Source organism: Haliotis asinina, chromosome 5 (assembly GCF_037392515.1).
Source record: "Haliotis asinina isolate JCU_RB_2024 chromosome 5, JCU_Hal_asi_v2, whole genome shotgun sequence".
NCBI classification, from domain to species: domain Eukaryota; kingdom Metazoa; phylum Mollusca; class Gastropoda; order Lepetellida; family Haliotidae; genus Haliotis; species Haliotis asinina.
In genome coordinates, this window is record NC_090284.1 from 70,700,016 (window position 1) to 70,724,706 (window position 24,691).

General features: G+C 41.6%; 2 protein-coding genes across 3 annotated transcripts in view; one reads left to right on the top strand and one right to left on the bottom strand.

The window, feature by feature from the left end:
• Positions 1-6,958: 6,958 nt before the first annotated feature.
• Positions 6,959-8,331, bottom strand: LOC137284016 (uncharacterized). Its single transcript, XM_067815678.1, has 2 exons — positions 7,337-8,331; positions 6,959-7,178 (listed from the first exon to the last, which is right to left on the bottom strand). The coding sequence occupies exons 1-2, from the start codon at positions 8,329-8,331 to the stop codon at positions 6,959-6,961; spliced, it is 1,215 nt and encodes a 404-aa protein (XP_067671779.1).
• A 616-nt stretch (positions 8,332-8,947) lies between these two features.
• Positions 8,948-24,691, top strand: part of LOC137285184 (protein CLEC16A-like) — a 53,183-nt gene continuing 37,439 nt past the window's right edge. For both annotated transcript variants that reach the window (XR_010956957.1, XM_067817425.1), the window contains exons 1-15: positions 8,948-9,149; positions 14,397-14,525; positions 15,748-15,881; positions 16,426-16,493; positions 16,758-16,838; positions 17,592-17,697; positions 18,757-18,880; positions 19,005-19,194; positions 19,340-19,390; positions 20,643-20,753; positions 21,059-21,248; positions 21,722-21,881; positions 23,172-23,272; positions 23,912-23,964; positions 24,198-24,267. Coding sequence is in view for 1 of the 2 variants with exons in the window: in XM_067817425.1 (XP_067673526.1) it covers positions 9,073-9,149; positions 14,397-14,525; positions 15,748-15,881; positions 16,426-16,493; positions 16,758-16,838; positions 17,592-17,697; positions 18,757-18,880; positions 19,005-19,194; positions 19,340-19,390; positions 20,643-20,753; positions 21,059-21,248; positions 21,722-21,881; positions 23,172-23,272; positions 23,912-23,964; positions 24,198-24,267 (1,645 nt within the window). In the remaining variant the exon portion in view is untranslated. The remainder of the gene's footprint in view (positions 9,150-14,396; positions 14,526-15,747; positions 15,882-16,425; positions 16,494-16,757; positions 16,839-17,591; positions 17,698-18,756; positions 18,881-19,004; positions 19,195-19,339; positions 19,391-20,642; positions 20,754-21,058; positions 21,249-21,721; positions 21,882-23,171; positions 23,273-23,911; positions 23,965-24,197; positions 24,268-24,691) is intronic.

Here is a 24,691-nt window from a genome sequence, read left to right on the forward strand (position 1 = left end):
AACTATTACATGAATGATGGACTCCTTCAAGTCCTCCTTGGGTTTCCTGATCTACTCTTACACAACAATACGTTATCTCGCACTATCGACGATAATTGTATCAGAACTTTTTTTCTGGCTTCATTAAACTTGATGCCGGCACTAAGAACCAGTTTTACATCTAGATTTCTGATTTGATTGGGTCTTATTTGTATATATGTAGATAGGTTTGTCAGTTGCTATAACGCGACGTGCGACCTTGCGCCGTCACAAGCCTAGAAAGTCCGTATCTGTCCGATACTGTGCTTTCCGCACTCAATCATCATGAAGGTAAGTCGTATTCACAGGGGCTTGTATCGCTTTGAAACGGCGTTCGAAAGACATATAGATGTATTGACCCTACCCTAGTACTATATAAAAGGAAAGGGATGTAACGAGGAAACCACCCCCTCCTCGATCAAAGTTACATGTTACCGCGTAAAATATTTTTAAGGCCCATCGAGGCCAACGGATCGAAAGCCAGATGATTTCCCTACAAAATGAGCTATAAATGGTCACAATCGGATCATTCTTTCAAAAGTTATACGCTACGAATCATCGAAAACAGCTACCTCCGCAATTTCACGCCAAAATCATGGATCACCCAATACGGCGAAAACTCACCTTTTAAATTCGTTTATTAATTCCAGCCACGTTGGCAGCACCAGCGCTGGGCTGGATTCGATCGGCCGCGGTATTCCGAGGGTCGGAAAACTTATTACAGCATCTACATGTCATTTTTTCGACAGTAAGCAAGCATTTTCACCAAAATAGCCGGCAATCCTACTCACATGTCGGCCATAAGCGACCTTGACATTCAAGTGAACTGAGCAGATCCGCACAAACAGACTCGGGCCATCCGATTGGCCATTTCCACTGTATATTTTGTTTCCAACCAGTCGGATGGCCCGAGTCTGTTTGTGCGGATCTGCTCAGTTCACTTGAATGTCAAGGTCGCTTATGGCCGACATGTGAGTAGGATTGCCGGCTATTTTGGTGAAAATGCTTGCTTACTGTCGAAAAAATGACATGTAGATGCTGTAATAAGTTTTCCGACCCTCGGAATACCGCGGCCGATCGAATCCAGCCCAGCGCTGGTGCTGCCAACGTGGCTGGAATTAATAAACGAATTTAAAAGGTGAGTTTTCGCCGTATTGGGTGATCCATGATTTTGGCGTGAAATTGCGGAGGTAGCTGTTTTCGATGATTCGTAGCGTATAACTTTTGAAAGAATGATCCGATTGTGACCATTTATAGCTCATTTTGTAGGGAAATCATCTGGCTTTCGATCCGTTGGCCTCGATGGGCCTTAAAAATATTTTACGCGGTAACATGTAACTTTGATCGAGGAGGGGGTGGTTTCCTCGTTACATCCCTTTCCTTTTATATAGTACTAGGGTAGGGTCAATACATCTATATGTCTTTCGAACGCCGTTTCAAAGCGATACAAGCCCCTGTGTTCCATAATACAGGCGTCAGTTGATGGCCGATGACGCGGATCGCCTACTACAGAGATAAAGTCACGTGACATATGATGGATAAAAATGGTCTGCCAAGGTCATGGTACCAGCATCAGTTTGTTAACATGTCGATGCGTAAATCTTGTAATGACGGGCAACACAAAAATGCACATCTTCACACAGATCTAAGGACCTTCCTGGCGAAAAAGCCCCACGATGAAATGTAAACCTGGCGGAACGTAATTAAATCAGTGTACCAACTGACATCTTGTACAGATATGTCTTGCCATGTCGGGGCGCGGTGGGCGATCTGGGGCGAGGTTGTCGAGCTGGCTAAAGCGCCAGGCTAGTGATCCAGCGAGGTTGAGGTGTCGGGGTCGAGCCCTGCTGTGACCGGGTGTAAAAACCTTGGAGTCAACATTATGTGCAGACTCTTTCCGTGTTGTCACAACCCCTAGTGTACAGTACACAACTCTGTGCACTTGAAAGAACCCACGAATCCGTTGGTATATGACCAGATGGTGGCCACATGAATACTTGCAAACACCTAGTTGCGGATACGACAACGTGCAGAGAACTTGGAGAAAGTACTGTGATTATGTGTCCCAGTCCACGCAGCTATGAATGGGCACCTCGTTAGGATGAGAGATCCTCAATAAACTCGGTGCGCCAAGTGGCAGCAAGAGTTATATACTCCCCAGAGAGTTGAGACTGAAATGCGATGTGCTGTTGAGATTGACATCAAGTGATCGAGGGAAAAATACCAGCGCCTTGAGCATGCACTAGTGCGTGGATTTGTGCGCTATCCTATATACTAGTATATGTCTCCACTATTAATCAGGTGATCTGATTACAATCTGCAATCGAGAACTTAGGCACGCAATTGATCAACTGGACATAAGTGAAGAGTCAGCATGTCTTGGATCAATGAACACGCTATCTGCATGTCCTGTCTGACTGCCTAAGAGTCCAACCGAACCCCCACAGAATGGATCTATGTACACGCTACCTCTATGCCCTGTCTGTTTGTCTTAGCGTCTCCACGGACGCCAAAAGTGTGGATCTAATCACACGCTGTCTGTAGGTCCTGTGTGTCTGTCTAAGCATCCCCTCGGAATCCCACAGTATGGATCTATGTACATGCTACCTCTATGTCATGTCTGTTTGTCTTAGCGTCCCCACGGACGCCAAAAGTGTAGATCTGAGCACAAGCTATCTGTGTGTCAAACCTGTGAAGGTCCGGAGTAGAATAGGCCTTAAGCAATCCATGCTTGCCATAAAAGGCGACTATACTTGTCGTAAGAGGCGACCAACGGGATCGGGGTGTCAGACTCGCTGACTTCGTTGACACATGTCATCGGTTCCCAATTGTGCATCTATGTAATCTATGCACACAATACCTGTATGACCTGGCTGACTTAGCATAGCCTCCGACCCCTGCAGTCTGGACCTGTGTGTCGATGTGGTTTGCCCGTAAAGACTTTACTGGCTCTGAACGTGGTCACATATACCGCTGTCTACGACGAATAACCACATTCACCTTTACCTACACTATCCATAGCACTATGACAGCTGCTGAATACTTCTCCGACTTTGTGACAAACTGCCACCCACACTTAATCAAAGCAAATTCTAATATACTTTCAAAATCATGTCCCGACGTAGATATTATGGTATAATTTACACTCCGACCTACCAAATAGGGTTGATTGCCGTATACAATCTCAACAAAATGCGGATGAACCTGATTGCAGAGAAAACGAACCAGCCAGACCACACCAATTGTCTGCGGAACCGGGTGCGACTGTCGACGTTCCCTGATTAAAGTCAACGCCGTCCCTCCAGAAATGATCCAGGTCCTGACTCTGCTGACCATGGTCTCAACCTCCCATGTTTGGGTTGTGGTGGCCATTGAAGATGAGAGGCAGTTTGCCCGGTAGTCCAATTAATAGGCTGAATGGATGACCTGACCACGACAGAGATGGTAACAAGGTTAGATCAATATTGCCCACAATAAGGACTGTACAAGAAGATCATCCTCTTCTTCTTACAAGCTGTCAAATTAGACAGCCTGGTCGCTTACAATTACTCCCCCTAGTCAAAGGGCTGGGTATTTCGTATGGTGCAAGCAGCTCGGGGCAGCATATAACTACTGTTTGTGTCAGTCAGCTCAGGTGTGTCTCGAGATGTCATAGACTACAAAGTCAATATTCAGCTGGACTAACTCGATACTCGCTCAGTATCCCCATTGGCGTTTTGATTTCTTACAGATCCACAATTTACATATTTAGCAAACTGTCTCCTTTAAAAGGAGAATGTGTTTCAGTGGACCACTGGTAGTATTTGCTGGAATAAACATCTCTACCCATCGCCGAATACAAGTGTCCGGTGGCGATATGATTTAGGGCAAATAGGAGATCATGGGTCAAAGAAACGGATCTTTCCTCCCATGTGCATGAGGGACCGTTATGCATTTTGATGCATTGACGTTGAAAAGGGAATATTGCCATTGCGCTGAAGCGTGTTGACATTAATCTGCTCAGACAGTTAGTTCTTAAGACGACTTTGGTATGAGCGATGGTTGTAAATGGTGGCACTTGTGGTATAGGGGCCAGACACGGTACATCAAAACATGTTTGCCGTCAAATCATAATGGAGACACGCCGTTCGTCATGTAAACATGCCAGTTGTCACGAAGACACGCCTTTTGTTTTGTAAATGTACCACGTATTATGCAAACATGTGAACGCGTCGTATGAACACACTATATATCATTTAAATGTATAAAGCCATCATGAAAAAATCATCTGTAAACATACCAGTCGTCACAATCACAACACCCGTTCTTAAGATGTACCAAGCGTCATGGAAACACGACGTGTGTCATGTATACATACCTAGTATGATGCAGAACTGCACATCGTCATGGAAACACACCATGTATCACATGAAAACGTCATGCAACCAGCGTCATGGAAACACACACCATCTACACGTCATCTACACACGGTGACACGACATGCGGCAGGTAGACACACACCATGCCTCATCTACACACGGTGACACGACATGCGGCAGGTAGACACACACCATCTACACGTCATCTACACACGGTGACACGACATGCGGCAGGTAGACACACACCATGCCTAATCTACACACGGTGACACGACATGCGGCAGGTAGACACACACCATCTACACGTCATCTACACACGGTGACACGACATGCGGCAGGTAGACACACACCATGCCTAATCTACACACGGTGACACAACATGCGGCAGGTAGACACACACCATCTACACGTCATCTACACACGGTGACACGACATGCGGCAGGTAGACACACACCATCTACACGTCATCTACACACGGTGACACGACATGCGGCAGGTAGACACACACCATGCCTAATCTACACACGGTGTCACAACATGCGGCAGGTAGACACACACCATGCCTAATCTACACACGGTGACACAACATGCGGCAGGTAGACACACACCATACCTCATCTACACACGGTGACACAACATTCGGCAGGTAGACACACACCATCTACACGTCATCTACACACGGTGACACGACATGCGGCAGGTAGACACACACCATGCCTAATCTACACACGGTGTCACAACATGCGGCAGATAGACACACACCATGCCTAATCTACACACGGTGACACAACATGCGGCAGGTAGACACACACCATGCCTCATCTACACACGATGACACAACATGCGGCAGGTAGACACACACCATACGTCATCTACACATGGTGACACAACATGCGGCAGGTAGACACACACCATGTAGCAGGTAGACACACATCATGTCTCATCTACACACATGCGGCAGGTAGACACACACCATGCAGGAGGTAGACACACACCATGCCTCATCTACACATGGTGACGCAACATGCGGCAGGTAGACACACACCATACGTCATCTACACATGGTGACACAACATGAAGCAGGTAGACACACACCATGCGTCATCTACACGCGGTGACACAACACATAGGAGGTAGACACATACCATGCAGCAGGTAGACACACAACATGCGGCAGGTAGACACACACCATACGTCATCTACACATGGTGACACAACGTGCAGCAGGTAGACACACACCATGTGTCATCTACATATGGCGACACAACACGCAGGAGGTAGACACATACCATGCAGCAAGTAGACACAGAACATGCAGCAGGTAGACGCACCAGGAATTCTAAAGACACATCTGGATTCCTGAAGACATATTAATGTCCGAATGAGACACGCCCGCGTTGTGGTGACATACGGGGCGTCGAAATGAAGAAACTGGTCTCAGAACTGGTTTGTTATTACAATCACGTGCTATTTTCACCAGAACACCAAGTTCGACCCCTTGTTGTAGTTATTCCGTATATATATATGCTAATCACTTTTCGAGGATGATTAATTTGGCGGTTGTCGGTCGGACAAGTTTTGATTGTACTGTGCGAGGTGAGTGTACTTATCTGGCTGGTGATCACCGTGTGGCACGTGTCAAGAATCAGGATGGAACAAGGGCATATATCAGCATCACCCCAGTAGGGGAAGAGGTGAAGTGGGACTCATGGTGAAGTGGGGGTCGTGGTGAAGTGGAGGTTAAGTCAGTGAGCAGAAGGTGTGCGAGTGCCCAAGCGCGCGCGAGCGCGTGTGTGTGTGCGTGTGTGCGTGTGTGCGTGTGTGCGTGCGTGTCTATAAGTCTTGTATGCATTTGTTTGTGTGTATACTGCTCACAGATGGCACGTGTAGCATCAATTGCTGAAACGTATATCAATGACTGATGCCTCATCTACACATAGTGACACAACATGAAGCAGGTAGACACACACCATGCCTCATCTACACATAGTGACACAACATGAAGCACGTACACATACCCCGGTAGACACAGATACGGTCTCCTTCGTAGAAGATACCGTAGGCTCTTATAGTAAATGACACACATGATAGTAGACTCTAATGGTAAATGTAACACATGATAGTAGACTCTAATGGTAAATGTAACACATGATAGTAGACTCTAATGGTAAATGTAACACATGATAGTAGACTCTAATGGTAAATGTAACACATGATAGTAGACTCTAATGGTAAATGTAACACATGATAGTAGACTCTAATGGTAAATGTAACACTATGACTTGGAACTCCAACAGTGACTGAAACAGTGACATAGGAGACTGTGTTTCTGGAGATTTAAGTCGATCATTTCAGATCAATGCATATTAACACATATCGATCATCACCTACAGGGGATATAAAGTCCTATACTATTAAGCACTACGAAGGAGAAATTAAGTCCTACGTAGGAGATATTAAGTCCCACGTACGAGATATTAAGTCCAACGTGGGACATACTAAGTCCCACGAAGGGGATATTAAGTCCCACAAAGGAGATATTAAGTCCCACATAGGACATACTAAGTCCCACGAGGGAGATATTAAGAGGTATTAAGTCCCATGTACGAGATATTAAGTCCCACGTACGAGGTATTAAGTCCCACGTACGAGATATTAAGTCCCACGTATGAGGTATTAAGTCCAACGTAGGAGATATTAAGTCCCACGTAGGAGGTATTAAGTCCCACGAAGGAGATATTAAGTCCCACGTAGGAGATATTAAGTCCCACGTACGAGGTATTAAGTCCCACGTAGGAGATACTAAGTCCCACGTAGGAGATATTAAGTCCCACGTAGGAGATATTAAATCCCACGTAGGAGATATTAAGTCCCACGTATGAGGTATTAAGTCCAACGTAGGAGATATTAAGTCCCACGTAGGAGATATTAAGTCCCACGTAGGAGATATTAAGTCCCACGAAGGAGATATTAAGTCCCAATAAGAGGTATTAAGTCCAACGTAGGAGATATTAAGTCCCACGTAGGAGATATTAAATCCCACGTAGGAGATATTAAGTCCCACGTATGAGGTATTAAGTCCAACGTAGGAGATATTAAGTCCCACGTAGGAGATATTAAGTCCCATGTAAGAGATATTAAGTCCCACGTAGGAGGTATTAAGTCCCACGTATGAGGTATTAAGTCCCACGTAGGAGATATTAAGTCCCACGTAGGAGATATTAAGTCCCACGTAGGAGATATTAAGTCCCACGTATGAGGTATTAACTCCCACGTAAGAGGTATTAAGTCCCATGTACGAGATATTAAGTCCCACGTACGAGGTATTAAGTCCCACGTAGGAGATATTAAGTCCCACGTATGAGGTATTAAGTCCAACGTAGGAGATATTAAGTCCCACGTAGGAGGTATTAAGTCCCACGAAGGAGATATTAAGTCCCACGTAAGAGGTATTAAGTCCCACGTAGGAGATATTAAGTCCCACGTAGGAGGTATTAAGTCCCACGTAGGAGATGTTAAGTCCCACGTAGGAGATATTAAGTCCCACGTAGGAGATATTAAGTCCCACGTAAGAGGTATTAAGTCCCACGTAGGAGATATTAAGTCCCACGTACGAGGTATTAAGTCCCACGTACGAGATATTAAGTCCCACGTACGAGGTATTAAGTCCAACGTAGGAGATATTAAGTCCCACGTAGGAGATATTAAGTCCCACGTATGAGGTATTAAGTCCCACGTAGGAGATATTAAGTTCCACGTATGAGATATTAAGTCCCACGTACGAGGTATTAAGTCCCACGTAGGAGATATTAAGTCCCACGTAGGAGATATTAAGTCCCACGTACGAGGCATTAAGTCCCACGTAGGAGATATTAAGTCCAACGTAGGAGATATTAAGTCCCACGTACGAGGTATTACGTCCCACGAAGGGGTTATTAAGTCCAACGTAGGACATATTAAGTCCCACGAAGGAGATATTAAGTCCCACGTAGGAGATATTAAGTCCTAGGCTACGTGGAGATGTTAAGTCCTAGGCTACGTGGAGATGTTAAGTCCTAGGCTACGTGGAGATAATGAAACTAAATAAGAATCACCGTTGCCCTTCTCTTCCGTAGTTGACCAGTATATTTTTTTCCCGAAATATATACTGTATAAAAGCATGTGCAAAATAAACGTTTCTTGTAGTAAAGTATAGAATATTTACAAATCTACAGGGACACAACTGGTTCCCAAATGATAGATGTTCATGAATGTTGTTAATCAGTGGAGTGTCTGGTCCAGATAAAAACGGTTATTCGATTGTGCTGTATTTGACATAGATATTTTAGTTGGGTTTTTACACCTCAGTTTTACAGTGCCGTGCTGACTGCTTAACCCTAACCATGTTTTCGTGACGTTTATCATTTGTGTGGCATATCAAAATATACTGTTTTATTTAACTAACTGCAATAACACATGTGGCCGTTACAAATTCCTCCCGGAAGGACGCTCTTGCGTTTACGGTTATGTAACAGTAAATTATGATTTGCGGTCAAAGGGGAGTAACTCTAATTACGCAGAGGGCGCCTGTATCCAAGATGGCGACATCACTTGGAAAACATAGTCGTCACAAGATGTTGAACATTTATCGACGCCTACAAAATGTTGAACTCGTTTGTTGTTGAATTACTTTGGAAATCGACCTCAGTTTCTCAAAATGTTTAACAAACCGAAGAGCTGGCTCACACAGGCCATTTGGAAACCGAAAAATCTTCATTCATTAGATCATCTCAAGTGAGTGGCTTTGCTTTTCCTGTCACAACGACTGAAAAATGTCAGTATGCACACGGTATAGTTCGGAGACCCAACAGGTACTCGTTGCTATTTTAGTGGGTTTTTTTACAAGCAGACCTGTGTGTAAAACCTCGCCTCTGTGATAGTTGCTGATAATTTGCGTTTCTCTTTTCGTTATCTGTATATCCGCCTTTCCATTCAATATAGGTTGTGTCTGTTGTCCCCTCTCGTGTTTTGTATTGTTTGGTAGTTGTGACGATCTGTTAACGACTTAAATCTCTGACCTTTTACACACAACAGGAATATAGCTCATAGCTCATATTACTTTGTCAGTTATAGACATTATTACTAGGACATGCAAAAAACTCAGTAATCGAAAATGTTGTCAGTGAAAAAAAATGTTACTGATTATGCACATGAAAATTGTGTTATCAGGTATATCTTACATTAAAAAAATATCGATTAAAATGGAGTTTAAGTATGCAGTGTCAATATGCAAAGCTTGTCTTAAAGTTTAGTGTTTGGTCACTTCTAAACTAGGCTGTTATTTTGGTCGGTAATCCATTCATAAATGTGTTGCCAAGAACTTGTTATGTAAAACTACTAAGAGTATCTTGATTGGCTTAGGGTTTTTTTTCAATTGTGCTAAGATTTACTACTACTATTTTTTGATAATCAATGATATTTAGTTAACAATTGTCTGTCTTCATGATGTATGTTGATAGCCAGTTGTAAAAATTATGGACAGCCACAGCTGAATTAGGGTGTCATCTAGCATATGGTAAGGTACATATTCAACATGGCACTTAAGTCTTATTACAGTGGTCCAGCATGTCGGTTCTCACACTGTAAACATACACCTACATTGAGGGATTTACCTCGACTCCAGTATTTGAGGGTCTGTTGGACTTAAAACTCTTCATTTTCAGGGGTCCAGGACAGCAAAATGGGGATCCCGGTGTTAGGGTTTTCAACAATGTAAAGCAAAAACATAATTTTTATTTTTACTATCATTTAAAAATTTGATTTTGCTAACCTTGAGTGGTAAAGATATCTTCATCTATTTCCTAAGAAAATAGCATTGATGACATCATATCGACGAAACTGTAGCAGCTTGACACTTCTCAGTATTTTGTATGTGTTTTCGATGTTGACCCATACTTTTCCCTCGGCACTGAGAGAGAGTGTTTGGATCGTGTGGCTTCCTGCTTTATACATAACCGGTCACTAGCAGATAACTGATCTTGCTGAATTTCGCTTGCTATTTTTGTTTTACAGGCAATTGATTTGGCATCTTAAGTGGTATTAACTATCCATGGTAAATAGTACTGATGTTTATTTGCACATTATGTAACTTATCTTCTGGGTTTCAATTGTCAGTGAAACGTCTCACGCCAAAAACTGAGAATCCGCCCTACCGATGAAGATGTTTGTGCACTCTGATCATGCTCATACTTCACCGATTTAACGGTACCTATTGTCAAAATCACCAGAATGTTGAATTCAGCTTGCTTTGGGATATTATTTTTAAAACAGTTATTGTGTTGTGTATCATGATCATCAGATAATTTATCATCATAATTAAATTGTGTTTAGATTTTTGGTGCATCCTGTACATTGTTCATCTGTTCTTGGCACAAATGTATATAGAAAACAAAAAGTTCGGAAACTGCTTCTTACACTGTGAGAGTGTTATCGGGGAGTGAGAGAAACTGTTTGGCTATCACTATGATAATGTCTGTAGTTTCTGGAGGCTTTTAGTCAAAGATACAACTGGAACTCTTAGCAAAAAGAACTTTTCCGTACGTTGTATTTACTGTCAATATACTTACAAGTTTTTGCACGCAGTAACTGTATGAGTTAATGTTTTGTTTTAACCATGCATGGCTTCCTGGAAGACATGGGAATGTGTCCGTTATGTCAATGTAGTATGACATATTATTTCATCGTTAATACACACCCTGCTGACAACACTCTAATTTCTTAGACAATGCTGATTAGAGAGTCTAGACATCTGACAGCTGCAGTATAATTAATTAGGGTCAGTGTTTAGTTGCACAGCTTGCACTTTTTACCTGACCAAGTTTACTATGGTGTATTTTATACAACTTGCTAGTCAGTGTCTTCCATCTGTTCATTTTCCAGTACATTGTCTGACTGTCATCTAAACTGTATTTTTATTACATTTGAGAATGACACAGTAGAAATAATTAGTAGAATTCCTTGCAAACATATGAATAACTCATGAGAACATTATTAGCCTCAGTCCAAAAGCACAGCCAGTAGTAAGTATCAATAACTGTGCATCATTTATTGCTGTCATATGTATTGTTCCGAGTAAGTGGTATTGAAACAATTCTTCTTAATAAGAGCAAATTAAATGTGGTTGCGTGACTCATGGGAAAATTAAACCATGTAGTTGGTTGGTGGTTTAGGTAGGTCAGATCTGGACTGGACAATATAGTGATCAACATAATGATGACAGGTCTACACAATTGGCATACAATGACATGTGTTTGCCAAGTCAGCAAACATGACCAGAGTTACCTCTTGCGACAAGCATGTGTTACTCAAGTCTTCAAGATCAACTGTATCCTGGATCTGCACAGGTTCTATTTCATGTGAAACGAGTGGGTATGAGAGTGGTGATGTTCATGCATGCATGTGTACAAGTCCAGGGTTTCACTTTGTCAGATTTTCACTGGTTTCATTTTTTTGAAAGGCGCTTATCACAGGGCAAGTGACTTGAAGAAAGTAACTTGTCCTGACAAATTTTCCAGTTGCCCTGATTTTTATGACATAATCATGATGATGTGATTATGAAAGAATAAATCAACATGGTATTCGATATTAGTGTTTACTGTGATAAGTGATAAGTAGCAAAGAGCAGATATGAAATGAAATCAGAGATTATTTGCAGTTTGAAACCATGAGTGGAAAATATCTAGTATCCCATGGACAAGTAACATACCATTATTTGATTGCCCGAAATGAAAGCTGACTTGTCCAGGGTGTTTTTTGATGGGATTTTTGAACTCCTGTTCTTTTGGACAGGAATGTCATAAAAAATATCCAAAAGTGTTTTCATAATAAGCTATGTCCTATCAAATTTGACTCAACTCCAAATGATCCCTTGCAGACTTTCTGAAATTCCCATCCTGAAGTATCCTACATGTTGTTTAGTGTGTTTGGACTGTAAGTTGGAATGTAGGTCTCAGGATCTGTACACTTGACCTAGTGATACTTGAAGCAGGCAATCCTGCATGAGTGCAAGGATAGAATGTCAGGACTTTGCCTGGATGCTGGCTGAATATCATGTAACTCTTGATTTCAGGCCTAACGATACTCTATGCTGTGGGAAGTGTGGTAAATGTGACCCGCATTATAGGGTTCACAGGTCTCAGGTATCTCAATGCACAGTGGACTTAGACCTTTATCAGTTATGAACACATCACTAAGTAACACCATACATTTTGCTTAATTTGGTAGCATATTCCTATGAAATGACATTATAAGTTATCACATCGGGTTCAAGGGGAATACAGCCTTACGGGGAATTGACAAAATCCTGTATTTCCTACGACACAGTGTAATAATGCATTTATCAATCCAAATATTTTCACTAAATCAAAAGAAAACAATACACATCAAATCGAGTTGTTGATAAAACATTTCCTTGCTGCCAGGTTGACACCAGCTGATCGATTGACCTCAATCATCAGTCAATGGAGCACACATTATTTATAAAAGGCATGCTTTTCTCACTTCGCGTGGTCACCGGGGTGTGATGATACAACTTTTGTACTCTGCTCGTGGACTGTGATGGATGTACATGGTATTTCATCAGTCACGTGAACCGATCAGAGCTTGACTCTTACTCTAGGCTGGATAGTAGCATGTGTAACACTCTTTAAATATGAGACAGAGGTCTGTTTAAGACACTAAACTCCATTATCTGGGCGAATGCTCATATCACTAACAACCTGACCCTTTTTACCTCAGATACCCCAACATGCAAGTGAGGCACTAGTTTATTACTCATGTGACTTATCCCGCCTGGTACCCATTTTCTGTGTGGTGAACAGGAGCAGCTTTGAACTAACTCATTTGCCCCAGAGGGGACCTCATGGTCACCCATCCAAGGACTCTCCACATCCAAAGTTGCTTAACTGCAACTGATTTGTGACCTGAGTTCTATGCACAGGACCACACATGAGTGGGACACACACCACACATGTAAAAACTGATGGTGCTGCTGTTATAAATACATGCTGTGATGGGGACAGTTTTGAATGAATTATTATGTGATGTGATGTTGATAAATCATGACATTATATGAAATCATATGCCTGACATTCAAGGTGGTATAATGTAACTGATATGCATTGATTTATGTTGTGAATCTGCCACACATGTCAAATCTTGTCATTAGACATGTCAGTCTGTTGTGAATATACTGTCTGGAAATCTGAAGGTCATGTATCATACAGGATATGCATGACAAACTGCAGCATGGTGCCTCGGACAGTTAGAGCATTGAGGACAACACACCAAACAGACAGACACACACACACACACAGTGACACAGAGAGAGAGACACACACACAGACACAGACGCACACAGACACACACACACACACACACACACACACACACACACACACACACGCACGCACACACACACACGCACACACACACACATACATGCAGAGCTTTCACAGACACACCAACACACACAGCCACACCAACACATACAATCACACCAACACACACTCGGTCACACCAATACATACACAAGAGTCACACCAACACACAGCCACAACAACACTTACACTGCCACAAGAACACATACACAAGGGCCGCACCAATACACAGTAGCCACACCAACACACACACACACATAGCCACACCAACACACTCACAGCCACATCAACTCATACAGCCACACCAACACACACAGACACACACACACAACCATACCAACACAGAATCGGCAACACACACAGAGAATCAGCAACACACACAGAACCAACACACACAGTGTCATTACTGTCAAACCAACACATACACAAGAACCACACCAACACACACACACACAGCCACAACAACTCACACAGATTAGAGATTAGATTCCAGATCCTAATAGTTCTGATCAATCACAAACCAGGTGTTTAGTCGATCACTTTGTGTCAGTGTGACAGTATGTGTGGTATCTAGTGTAAGATTCTGTGCTTTGTCTCCCCACAGGTTTCTGTACACAGTGCTGTGTAAGAACCAGGCGATCACAGACAACAACCGAGGACTCCTTATAGAGACTCTTCGCTCCATCTCAGAGATCCTCATCTGGGGCGACCAGAATGACAGCTGTGTCTTTGAGTAAGAAATCTATACAGCAGTTACATAAGTTAAAACTCCCCTCTGACAAGTCCAGAGTCCTATTTTGTCACATCCTGTGAGAAGAAAGATGTAACTGCTCAATCATTTTATTGTCCTTGCCATAAACTGATTCAGCCTCTGCCCTACAGTATCTTTTGCTGATACAGCTCTTTGTTCAATGCTTTACCACATTTTGCCTTTAAAGTGATTTTCACAAATTGCACCTTTCCAAATTAACATGATAAATATACCATAATTGTTACTTCCGTAAGAGGCATTTAGGAGCTGGTATGATAACAACATTGTTGTTATCTACACTGAAACATCCCATTCACTGCAAGAAAGAAGTTGTGAAAATGGTAAAAAGTGTTCCTCTTCATATTATAGTTTATAATTGCCCCTAAATTCACTTGTTTTTTAAATCCTGCTGGCAGAAATGCATGAAACAGAAGAAAGATGTCCTGTTTGTATTTGTGTCTGCCCCTAGGTCAATGTGACTTCTTATGACTGTGGCCTGTGGAAGTAGTTTACATTTGTCATGTTAGTTCCTCACCGGTTTACATTAAGTCTTTGTACAATGGAGCGCTGTCAACTATTTCAGTGGACCACTGGTCACGTAAATCACAATTGTTGATATATCATCTACAGCACATAGTATGCTGGTGGATTTGTTGGGTTTCTTTAGTGGCACAAGGCAGCATGGTGTGCAGTAGCTGAGAAAATTTGTAAAAGTAATCAATAAATATATCAAAGCATTCACCTTGGATGTTTAGTGTGGCAGTAATGTCTCTTGTGGACATAATGTGATGGAAGGTTGAATATCCAATTTGATGTGACAGATATGGTTTGTTTGTGTCATTTCCTGAAAATCTGGAGTTTTGACGATTGTTTCTGCTATATTTTTGTTTTCTACTTAATCATGTATCATGTCTTACTGCATTGTTTAAATCCACCATTACAAATCATTACATGTTATGACCTGTAAGGTATTCACCATCCCAAAGTCATATCGTGTTATCTTTTTGAGCAGTTCTGAGATAGTTGCACATTAACATACAAATTATTCTGTTTTGTTCGTTTATGAAGCAAAATAAAATCATTACTCTTCTTGTTTCTGTATGATCAGAAAACTGTTGTGAATCTTTAATATTTCGCGTGTGATGGACTGTGCCCGTCTCCATGTCTGCACTTTAATATTCAGATGCTGCATGTGCTGTTTCAGCTTCTTCCTGGAGAAGAACATGCTGTCCTTCTTCCTGCGCTACCTACAGCAGAAGGGCGGCCGCTACATCTGCGTACAGCTGCTGCAGACACTCAACATCCTGTTTGAGAACATCAGCAATGAGACGTCCCTATGTGAGCAGGAACCCTGTGACACACAGTCACTGACTCTCATACAGTGTCATGTTATCTTGTGTTTCATCCAATGTCTCTGGACCATACATATTTTACTCCCACTTTATGCTTTGATAAGAAACTGTGTATTTTCAGAACTTATAACCAGTTGAAATTTATAGAACTTGTATGAGTGACAATGTGGAATGGTTTTTTATTCAATTTGCGTCCAGTGCTATGTCTGTCAAGGCATCCATTGTTCTCAGCATCAATGTGTTTTATTTTAAATCCATTTTAGTAAAAAGTTTTTTTTCTGAAGACCGTAGGCAACTGGATTGAGCAAAACATTGCCTCTTATCGAAACATGAGGTTTACAGTTAAAGATTTTGATGGTGTTTGTAACTGGAAACGTTTTATATTGACGGATAGACCTCTGTATTTGACTGTATAGTGCAGGTCCATCAGCCAGGAGACTGTTCACACCTGTACATGTTTAGCTTCCACTGTAAGCAAATTTCTGTTTGTGCTGATGTGTTGACGGTGTTGTCCTCTCTCTTATTTCCAGATTACCTGTTGTCCAACAACCACATCAACTCCATCATCGTCCATAAGTTCGACTTCTCTGACGAGGAGGTAAATATTTATGAAAAAACAAGAAATAATTGATGTCATTTGTTTTCATTAGGAAGTGTTGACTGAGACTTTGCTATGTGAAGCTCACCATCATGCTTCAGCCTGAATGTTGGGTGTACAGGTATGAGACAGTGTGTATGGTTTGGTTTCATTGTTACACCATGTTACTGGTTTGTCTGCACCAGGCCCAAACTGACATGCAGGTGATAGTTATGGACACTGTGCTTGTCTCCTAGTGCTGATTGTTGATGTATGTCTTTACAGGTGATGGCCTATTACATCTCCTTCCTCAAGACGCTGTCGCTCAAGCTCAACAGGCACACCATACATTTCTTCTACAACGAAGTAAGTGGAATGTTTAACAGATTTTGTTTGCAAAGATTTTGAAAGAATTCAGTGCAAACCAATCCATGTAGTGTTACAGTAGGCCAACAGTAACAGTCCACAAGACACCACAGTAACATTCATTGTATCATGACATAAGCTGCTGTTTGCTTCAGTAGGCTGTATACCTGTGTGTTGACAAGCTCTCATAGGGTGACCAGAATTTGAGGATTTTAGGAATATTTTTAATTGGTTTTCTAGTATAAAGAACCTTAAACAGCTATCAAGTTCTTGGTTTCATTCAAGGGAGAAAACTCTGTTAATCCTTTTTCATTAGTTTGTGAAGAATTATCCCCCTTTGTTTACTTCCTAGCAGACAGCATTTTCAGTGCTCCTCAGATGATTCAGAGAAGAGGAAGTTGATTTTAGAGTATTATTACAAGGACATCAGATCAGCCAAAGTGTTTCCAAGTAGAACATTCATCCCTTTGTCCCCTGTTTATCGTATTTTGAAAAATATTGCATATGGCATTGAGCACCAGGGAGGCACAGGTAGGCCCAGAAAATTGACTGTTAGTGACAGGAGGTCGCTTTGTATTCTTGTTTCTGAAAACAAAGGCATTTACAAAACGTAAGGCTGGATATGGTTGATAGAGGAACTGTGGCTGCCTGTAAGGAGTGAAATAGAACTGAGGTGCATGCAATGGGTTGGCAGAAAAGCCTTTAAATTCTCAATAATTTCTGGTCATGCTATATGCACTCTGTTTGTTTCAGCACACAAATGACTTTGCCTTGTACACGGAAGCAATAAAGTTCTTTAACCACTCCGAGACCATGGTTAGGATAGCAGTGCGAACCATCACGCTCAATGTGTTCAGAGGTAAGCAGGCAGCAGGACTGAAAGGGTTAACGTATTACTATCACAGTTTAAATAATAGTGCAATCAGCGCCTAAGGCCACTTTATTCTAATACATTCGAACACCATTTATTCGGACACTGCATATTCGGAAACACCACCTTCAGGTCGATATTTATGTGAAATGAAACTTATGGTCTGTAATTGTACTCTCTTAACCATACCCCACAGTTTCAGACCCGGACGGCAAATTTGCAATCATTCCCATAGATTTCCGTTAAGAAATGATCCTGTTATCCAGAATGGAAGGTCTGTGCACATGTGCATAGGTATGTGTCACGTCAATACTGTTTCCTCATGACTAAGTGCATTCATTCTTAATTTCTCAGAAGGCATTTGTGAATTGATCAATTACCCATCAAAACACTAGGGATGCGTGACACTCAGGTTGTTAATTAGGATTTGGTAGGTGTGAGGACATCTCATCAGTAAAGAAAACACATGCTAAGTAGGATTATGGTTAACTACACTGTAATTGTACTGTGTATAACACTTCTATCTGTCGACCCCAACTATCTGTCGCGACGCAAGTTAAAAATAGCCTGCCACACAATCTAAGTCATGTGATCCCATACAGAAGTTTACTTTCTGCAGACAGCATAAGTTAGACGCAATGTTATGTTTTCAGGGCAAGAAATGCATCTATAAAATTAGAAAAAGAATATGGAATCGGCAAAATAGTGACTTTTTGTCATGGATTGACATTTTTTAAGTTACCACTTGAAGCTTCACGCGCCTCATAATTATGAGACCTGACCACTTGTAGTCTGTGTTCCACCTTCCATGTATTATCGGTACGCTGATATCTTATGATGATTCTCGGTTATTACCATTGACTTTTGGTTTATTGATATGCGTACGTGTAACAATTTTCACTTTTTGCTTTCACTTAATTTTCACGTTTTGCTTGTTTGATCCAGTTAACCGGACGTCTGGCTACACAGATGATTTATTAGTAAAACCAAAACATCCGGATAAACAGGGTTCAACTGTATTCATGATTTTTTCTCTGTACTTTGTAGTTGACGACAAGGCAATGCTGCGCTATATACGAGACCGGACAGCTGCCCCGTACTTCTCTAACTTGGTGTGGTTCATTGGTCAGCATATACTGGACCTTGACCTGTGTGTCAGAAATGACTCTGAGTAAGTGTGTCATTTCATCTTCATGTCATTTCTTTCTCATCAAGTAAATGTGTTGAAGTTATCCAACTTATAACTTGATGTTATTTTTCTTACACTTATAAGATACATGCTTGATTTTCTGCAGTCATCGTAGTCGTGACCGCCTGTCGGACTTGGTAGCTGAACACCTCGACCACCTCCATTACCTGAACGACATCCTCTGTATCAACATAGATGCCCTGAATGAGGTCCTGACTGACCAGCTCCTCAACAGACTTCTCATCCCACTCTACGTGTACTCCCTGACAAAGAGGAAGAAGTATGCAGATGTTCAGGTGAGAAAATGTAGCAGACTCATCATAGGAAGTTGCATATAAAGGGATACAGGGTTGTATCTTAACAAAGGCTTGTAGACATGTTTGATAATAGCATTGTAGATGTATGTATATCATTACTTATAATCATCCACATGTATTTCAGACGGATAAGAAGCATGTCAGCTCAGTTGTCTCCCTTTTCCTGCTATCTCAGGTGAGTTTCAATATCCTAGAAACATTACAGATTGAAATGTTTAAGAAAGCATTGATAACGTCTAATACAGCTTTCATATTTGACATTGAAAACAGTTAGAGGAATGCATGTTATTTTCTGGAATGCTTGTTTCATAAGATATTCAGGAAATAGTTTTTACTTCTGTGCTTCAACTTACAGTTCAGCTATTTTGTCTTTTGATGTGAACTTGTTAACACAGATGTTAATATGCTGATGACAAGAATATTTTTTTCATGAATCATTCACAAAATTTTCAGCATGTTCTTCACCTCCAGGTGATTTTCTTCAGGAAATTTTATTATAAACCTCCATACAAGCTGCAAATAAGACGATGAACCCGCTGCTGAAGTTGTAGTGTGTGTGAGTGGTATAACAGTGTACAGTCAGGGTCACCATGATGGTCTCTTGGAAGCTTTGGCAGTTCACTAGCACCTGAATTAATTCAGAACTCGTTCCAAACCTTTTTTTTGCTTTTTGGCACTATGGGTTTGGTTTGGTTTGTTGTTAAACGCTGCATTCAGCCATATCCCAGCTACATAGCAGCCTTCTGTAATAAATGAATCTTGACCAGATAATCAAGTGGTCAGCATCATGAGAATTGATCTACACAGATGGGATACTATGATGTGTCAACCAGGTCAGACAATCAGACTACCTGATCCTGTTACCCACCTGTAACAGCAAGCATGGGTTGCTGAAGATCAATTCTTGCACGCATCTTCACAGGCCTTGCACTGTGAGTGTAAGAATCTGTATGTGCAAGTGTTTTAACATTTAGTGCTCCAGAGACAAATCCTTCCCGTAACATAGTACAATAACACTTTGCTTAGTAAGCCAGCAAAAAGCAACGGAATCATTTCCCCTTGATTTGCTTGTCAAAAACAGAAACGCAAAATGTGACCAGTTTGATGCATTATTGTGACTACTTTGCCTAGTCTGCTGTAACGTCAGTGGTGTCAAGACCCCAGAGTGTGGCAACAGTAGTGATAAGTGTTGCTGTTTCTATCCACATTCAGGGCAGTTTAATGGTACAATATGTAATATTCTTCATCAGCGCTTCTTTCCCATCATGCAGCAGGCAAACATCATATTTCAATGCTACAATGTCCAACCTCCCCTTTTTGAGGAACCACAACACCCAAGTATTGGCAGGGTCTTCAAGGTCCCCAGATCTAAACCTCATCAAACATGTAAGGGGTTCTCTTGATCAGCATTTTTGTTGCTTTTGTAGGTGTTTCTAATCATCCAATCACCACCCCTGGTACAACAGCTGGCTGAGGTCATCTTCCAGGGTGACATAAGTCTCACTCGCACTGGCAGCCATCATGATTCCCCCAAACTGGTAGGCTATGAAGTGAACATCTAATACGATGTAACATTACTCAATGCATCAATCACCAACTGTTACAGGTCCCTATCATGTACTTTCAATTTTGTTCAGAGAGGCATTAGAATACAAAATGAAACCTTGCTGTAGTTGCTTATTTGATTATAAACACCATTCTTTTGATATATTAAACTGTTATCTAAAGGAGTTCATTGAGATGTAGCATGGTGGAATAGGAGTGGAAAATGTTATATGACATACTGTTCTGGTATTGATCAAGTGTGAAAACATATTCAATGAACCGAATGTCCAACTTGCAGAGAATTCGTGAGTTCCGACCTCCTGCAGAAACACTGGAGAAGACCTTGGAGAACAACCGCCCCAAGATCCGGTACAGCCAGACGCCAGGTGATGAGAGCCATGGACCATCTACTACTGAGGGGAACTCTACCTTCTATTTACAGCGGGATGAGGCAGCTGTAGCTGATGGTGTGTCCACTCCATCCACAGGTACAGTAACATCAGCAGCATTGCAGGCCACACCTCTTGCTGAGCACATATACATGCATATACACATGGAGGGCGACAATATGTATATGTAATGAGCTGTAATTCACTGTGAGCAATGTCTCACTATTATGCAAATGACTGGACTCGATGTTAGGGGTTAGACAACAATATGGGCGTGTTTGACTACAGAATGTCCTGCACAGTAAGTTTTTTATCAAGTCATGAATGTCATTCAGAAAGATGAAAAAACAAACCCTGCAACTTTGTTGATAGCATGATCCTGTCGACTGATGGCATAGATAGTTGCCGAGAACACCAATCACTGTATTGTCTGGACCAGACATGATTATTTACAGGTTCTTATGGTGACATACATGATATAGTTGCTCTATTTCTGTTAGTGGTATTCAAATACAAACATGAATGCTGTAAAATAGACAAATGTGACCCTATTTATTGACCTGTAATTGCAGAGGGTGCACTGAGCCCTAGCAGTGAGATCTACTCCGGGGACACTGACATCTCTAGCCCGAACCAGAACTCCACGGATGAGGAAAAACTTGTGCAAAGAATGGGGATAGTCTCGGCAAGCATCTCTGAGAGGCAACAAGCAGCGTTCACACTTGAGAACAGGTGCTGTCTTATGTCTGTACCATCAGTGCAGTATGATGAACAGCTAAAGAATATGCAATTTGAGGGTTTTTTGTCAATTTTTTAATTAGAATATTAAAACATGAACGCTTACATTTATGAGATATGGGGTTTTTTAAACATCAGTACATGTCCCTGTCTTGTGTCTGTCTCATCACTCTAGATTGTTCTTGTCCTGTGTCTGTCCCATCAGTGTAGAATGTTCCTGTCTCGTGTCTGTTACATCACTGGGGAATGTTCCTGTCTTGTGTCTGTCCCATCACTCTAGATTGTTCTTGTCCTGTGTCTGTCCCATCAGTGTAGAATGTTCCTGTCTCGTGTCTGTTACATCACTGGGGAATGTTCCTGTCTTGTGTCTGTCCCATCACTCTAGATTGTTCTTGTCCTGTGTCTGTCCCATCAGTGTAGAATGTTCCTGTCTTGTGTCTGTCCCATCACTCTAGATTGTTCTTGTCCTGTGTCTGTCCCATCAGTGTAGAATGTTCCTGTCTTGTGTCTGTCCCATCACTCTAGATTGTTCTTGTCCTGTGTCTGTCCCATCAGTGTAGAATGTTCCTGTCTTGTGTCTGTCCCATCACTCTAGATTGTTCTTGTCCTGTGTCTGTCCCATCAGTGTAGAATGTTCCTGTCTCGTGTCTGTTACATCACTGGGGAATGTTCCTGTCTTGTGTCTGTCATATCGCTGAAGCATGTCCTGTCTTGTGTTTGACCCACCATTGTAGCATGTTCCTCCCTTGTGTCTGCCCAGTTGCTGTAGCATGTTCTAGTCTTGTGTTTGTCCCATCACTGTAGTATACTGCCTTGTGCCTGTCCTGTAACTCTGCATCTAGTCTGTTCCCGTGTATCCATTTATTGTCACGGAGCTGAAGTGTTTAACGGGACAACTAACATCACCAGTTTCAAAATGCCTCTTCATTTTCTCAGCTATTTGTAATGAATCTTTCGGGACTTTTATCAACTTCTTAATGTTCATTATTTCCATGTAAGTACATCATTGGAAATGTTGGACGATAACTGGAAAAGATTCTACACGTTTGCCAGGATAAGGCTTAAATATTTCATACTGTTGTGATATACCTGGCATATATTGCTACTTGGCCATGTTATTGTTAACACTAAACAACTTTAAATCATTGTTCTGTCAGTAGGATCCAGTGTCCAAACAACTTGTGTTGTATCATGAGAGCATGAGTCATTTGCTGGGTGCAAGTGTATGATACACTTAGTGTCTCTGGTCTCACATTGTTAACACAGTACCATATATTTGTGCAGGCCGTACTTGGAGTCAGTGTTCAATGCTCTGGAGTGTACGGAGAATGACTACGCTGCCCTATTTGCATTGTGTCTGCTTTATGCTGTGGGCAAGAATGATGGTGAGTACCTGTGGCAGGACTGGCTCCATGTTGAGGGAGTCTTTGATTGGTTACACAGAGCTATTGGCACTCTAGCCTTGATACTACAGAATCTAGTTTTGGTACGTATAATGTGGACATCTAGTCAAATTGTATGTGTAGCCTTTATAATATATAAGTGAACTCGTGAATAATACCACTGTATCATCGTATGACATGTCTACTCCAGTATCTGTATAACAAGTATATCTGTATATGACAAGTGTATTACTGTATGACATGTCTACTATAGTATCTATATGACAAGTGCACCAGTGTATGACATGTCTACTCCAGTATCTATATGACAAGTGCACCACTGTATGACATGTCTACTCCAGTATCTGTGTGACAAGTGCACCTCTGTATGATGTCTACTCCAGTATCTTTATGGCAAGTGCAACACTGTATGACGTCTACTCAAGTATCTGTATGACAAGTGCAACACTGTATGACATGTCTACTCCAGTATCTGTATGACAAGTGCACCACTGTGTGACATGTCTACTCCATTATCTGTATGACAAGTGCACTACTGTATGACACGTCTACTCCAGATTCTGTATGTATCTGTATCTGAATAGTGTGCCGCTGTATAACAAGTGTTCCACTATATGTCAGGTATCTCCCAACAGCTACTAGACAGTGTCCTGATGCCCACAGAGAGGTCAGAGGTGAGTTCTCCACATGGAACATATATTATATATAAACAAACCACTTGGGTTACATTGACATCAGATCAGCAGAGTTTCCAGACATGTTGTGACATGTGATTCATAATGCTCGACTATGGCAGTGATCATGGCACAAAGACAAGTTGATGTTGAAATAGAGGAGTTAGAATATAACATGATGCAGATTTTGTATCATGGCTGTATCAAGTTATTGTATGATGACATGATTACAGGTAAAGGACCACTACAACATTGCCCTGGTGGAACGGCTTATCAGGATCATTACATTAGCATGTCAAGCAAGTAAGAGCTTTCCGCCCTAAATCTGGGTGTACTTTATTTATCATTGGTGTTGGATTTATTTATGTTGGCTCTCTTGGAATAATATTTACTGTCTACCTTTAAGCATATAGACATGAATATTTACTGTATCTGATATACTGCCTAATACATGAGGAATGGAAAGAGAAGTTAAGGGGTGATAACTCTTCAGACCATGGTGGGTCATGCAACATTTGTTTGCCACGAGTTGTATCAATAAAATGCTTCACAGTGCTGAATGGATATGACTAGATAGAAATGTATTAAACTATATGCAATATATAGCTACATGTCAGTGTTGAGTGTCACTAACACAAGTCATAACATGACTATATCATGATCTCAGGTGTGTCTGCACCAAGGCAAACCTCTGCTCATGTAGTGGTAAAGGTCTTCCACAGGCATC

What these genes read in the sequence shown, in the direction of transcription:
- LOC137284016 (XM_067815678.1), bottom strand. Translation starts at nt 8,331, where the DNA reads ATGTCCTACGTTGGACTTAATAACCCCTTCGTGGGACGTAATACCTCG. An exon ending in TGGGACTTAATATCTCCTTC is followed by an intron (nt 7,179 to 7,336) that starts GTGGGACTTAAT and finishes CGTGGGACTTAG; the next exon opens with TATCTCCTACGTGGGACTTA.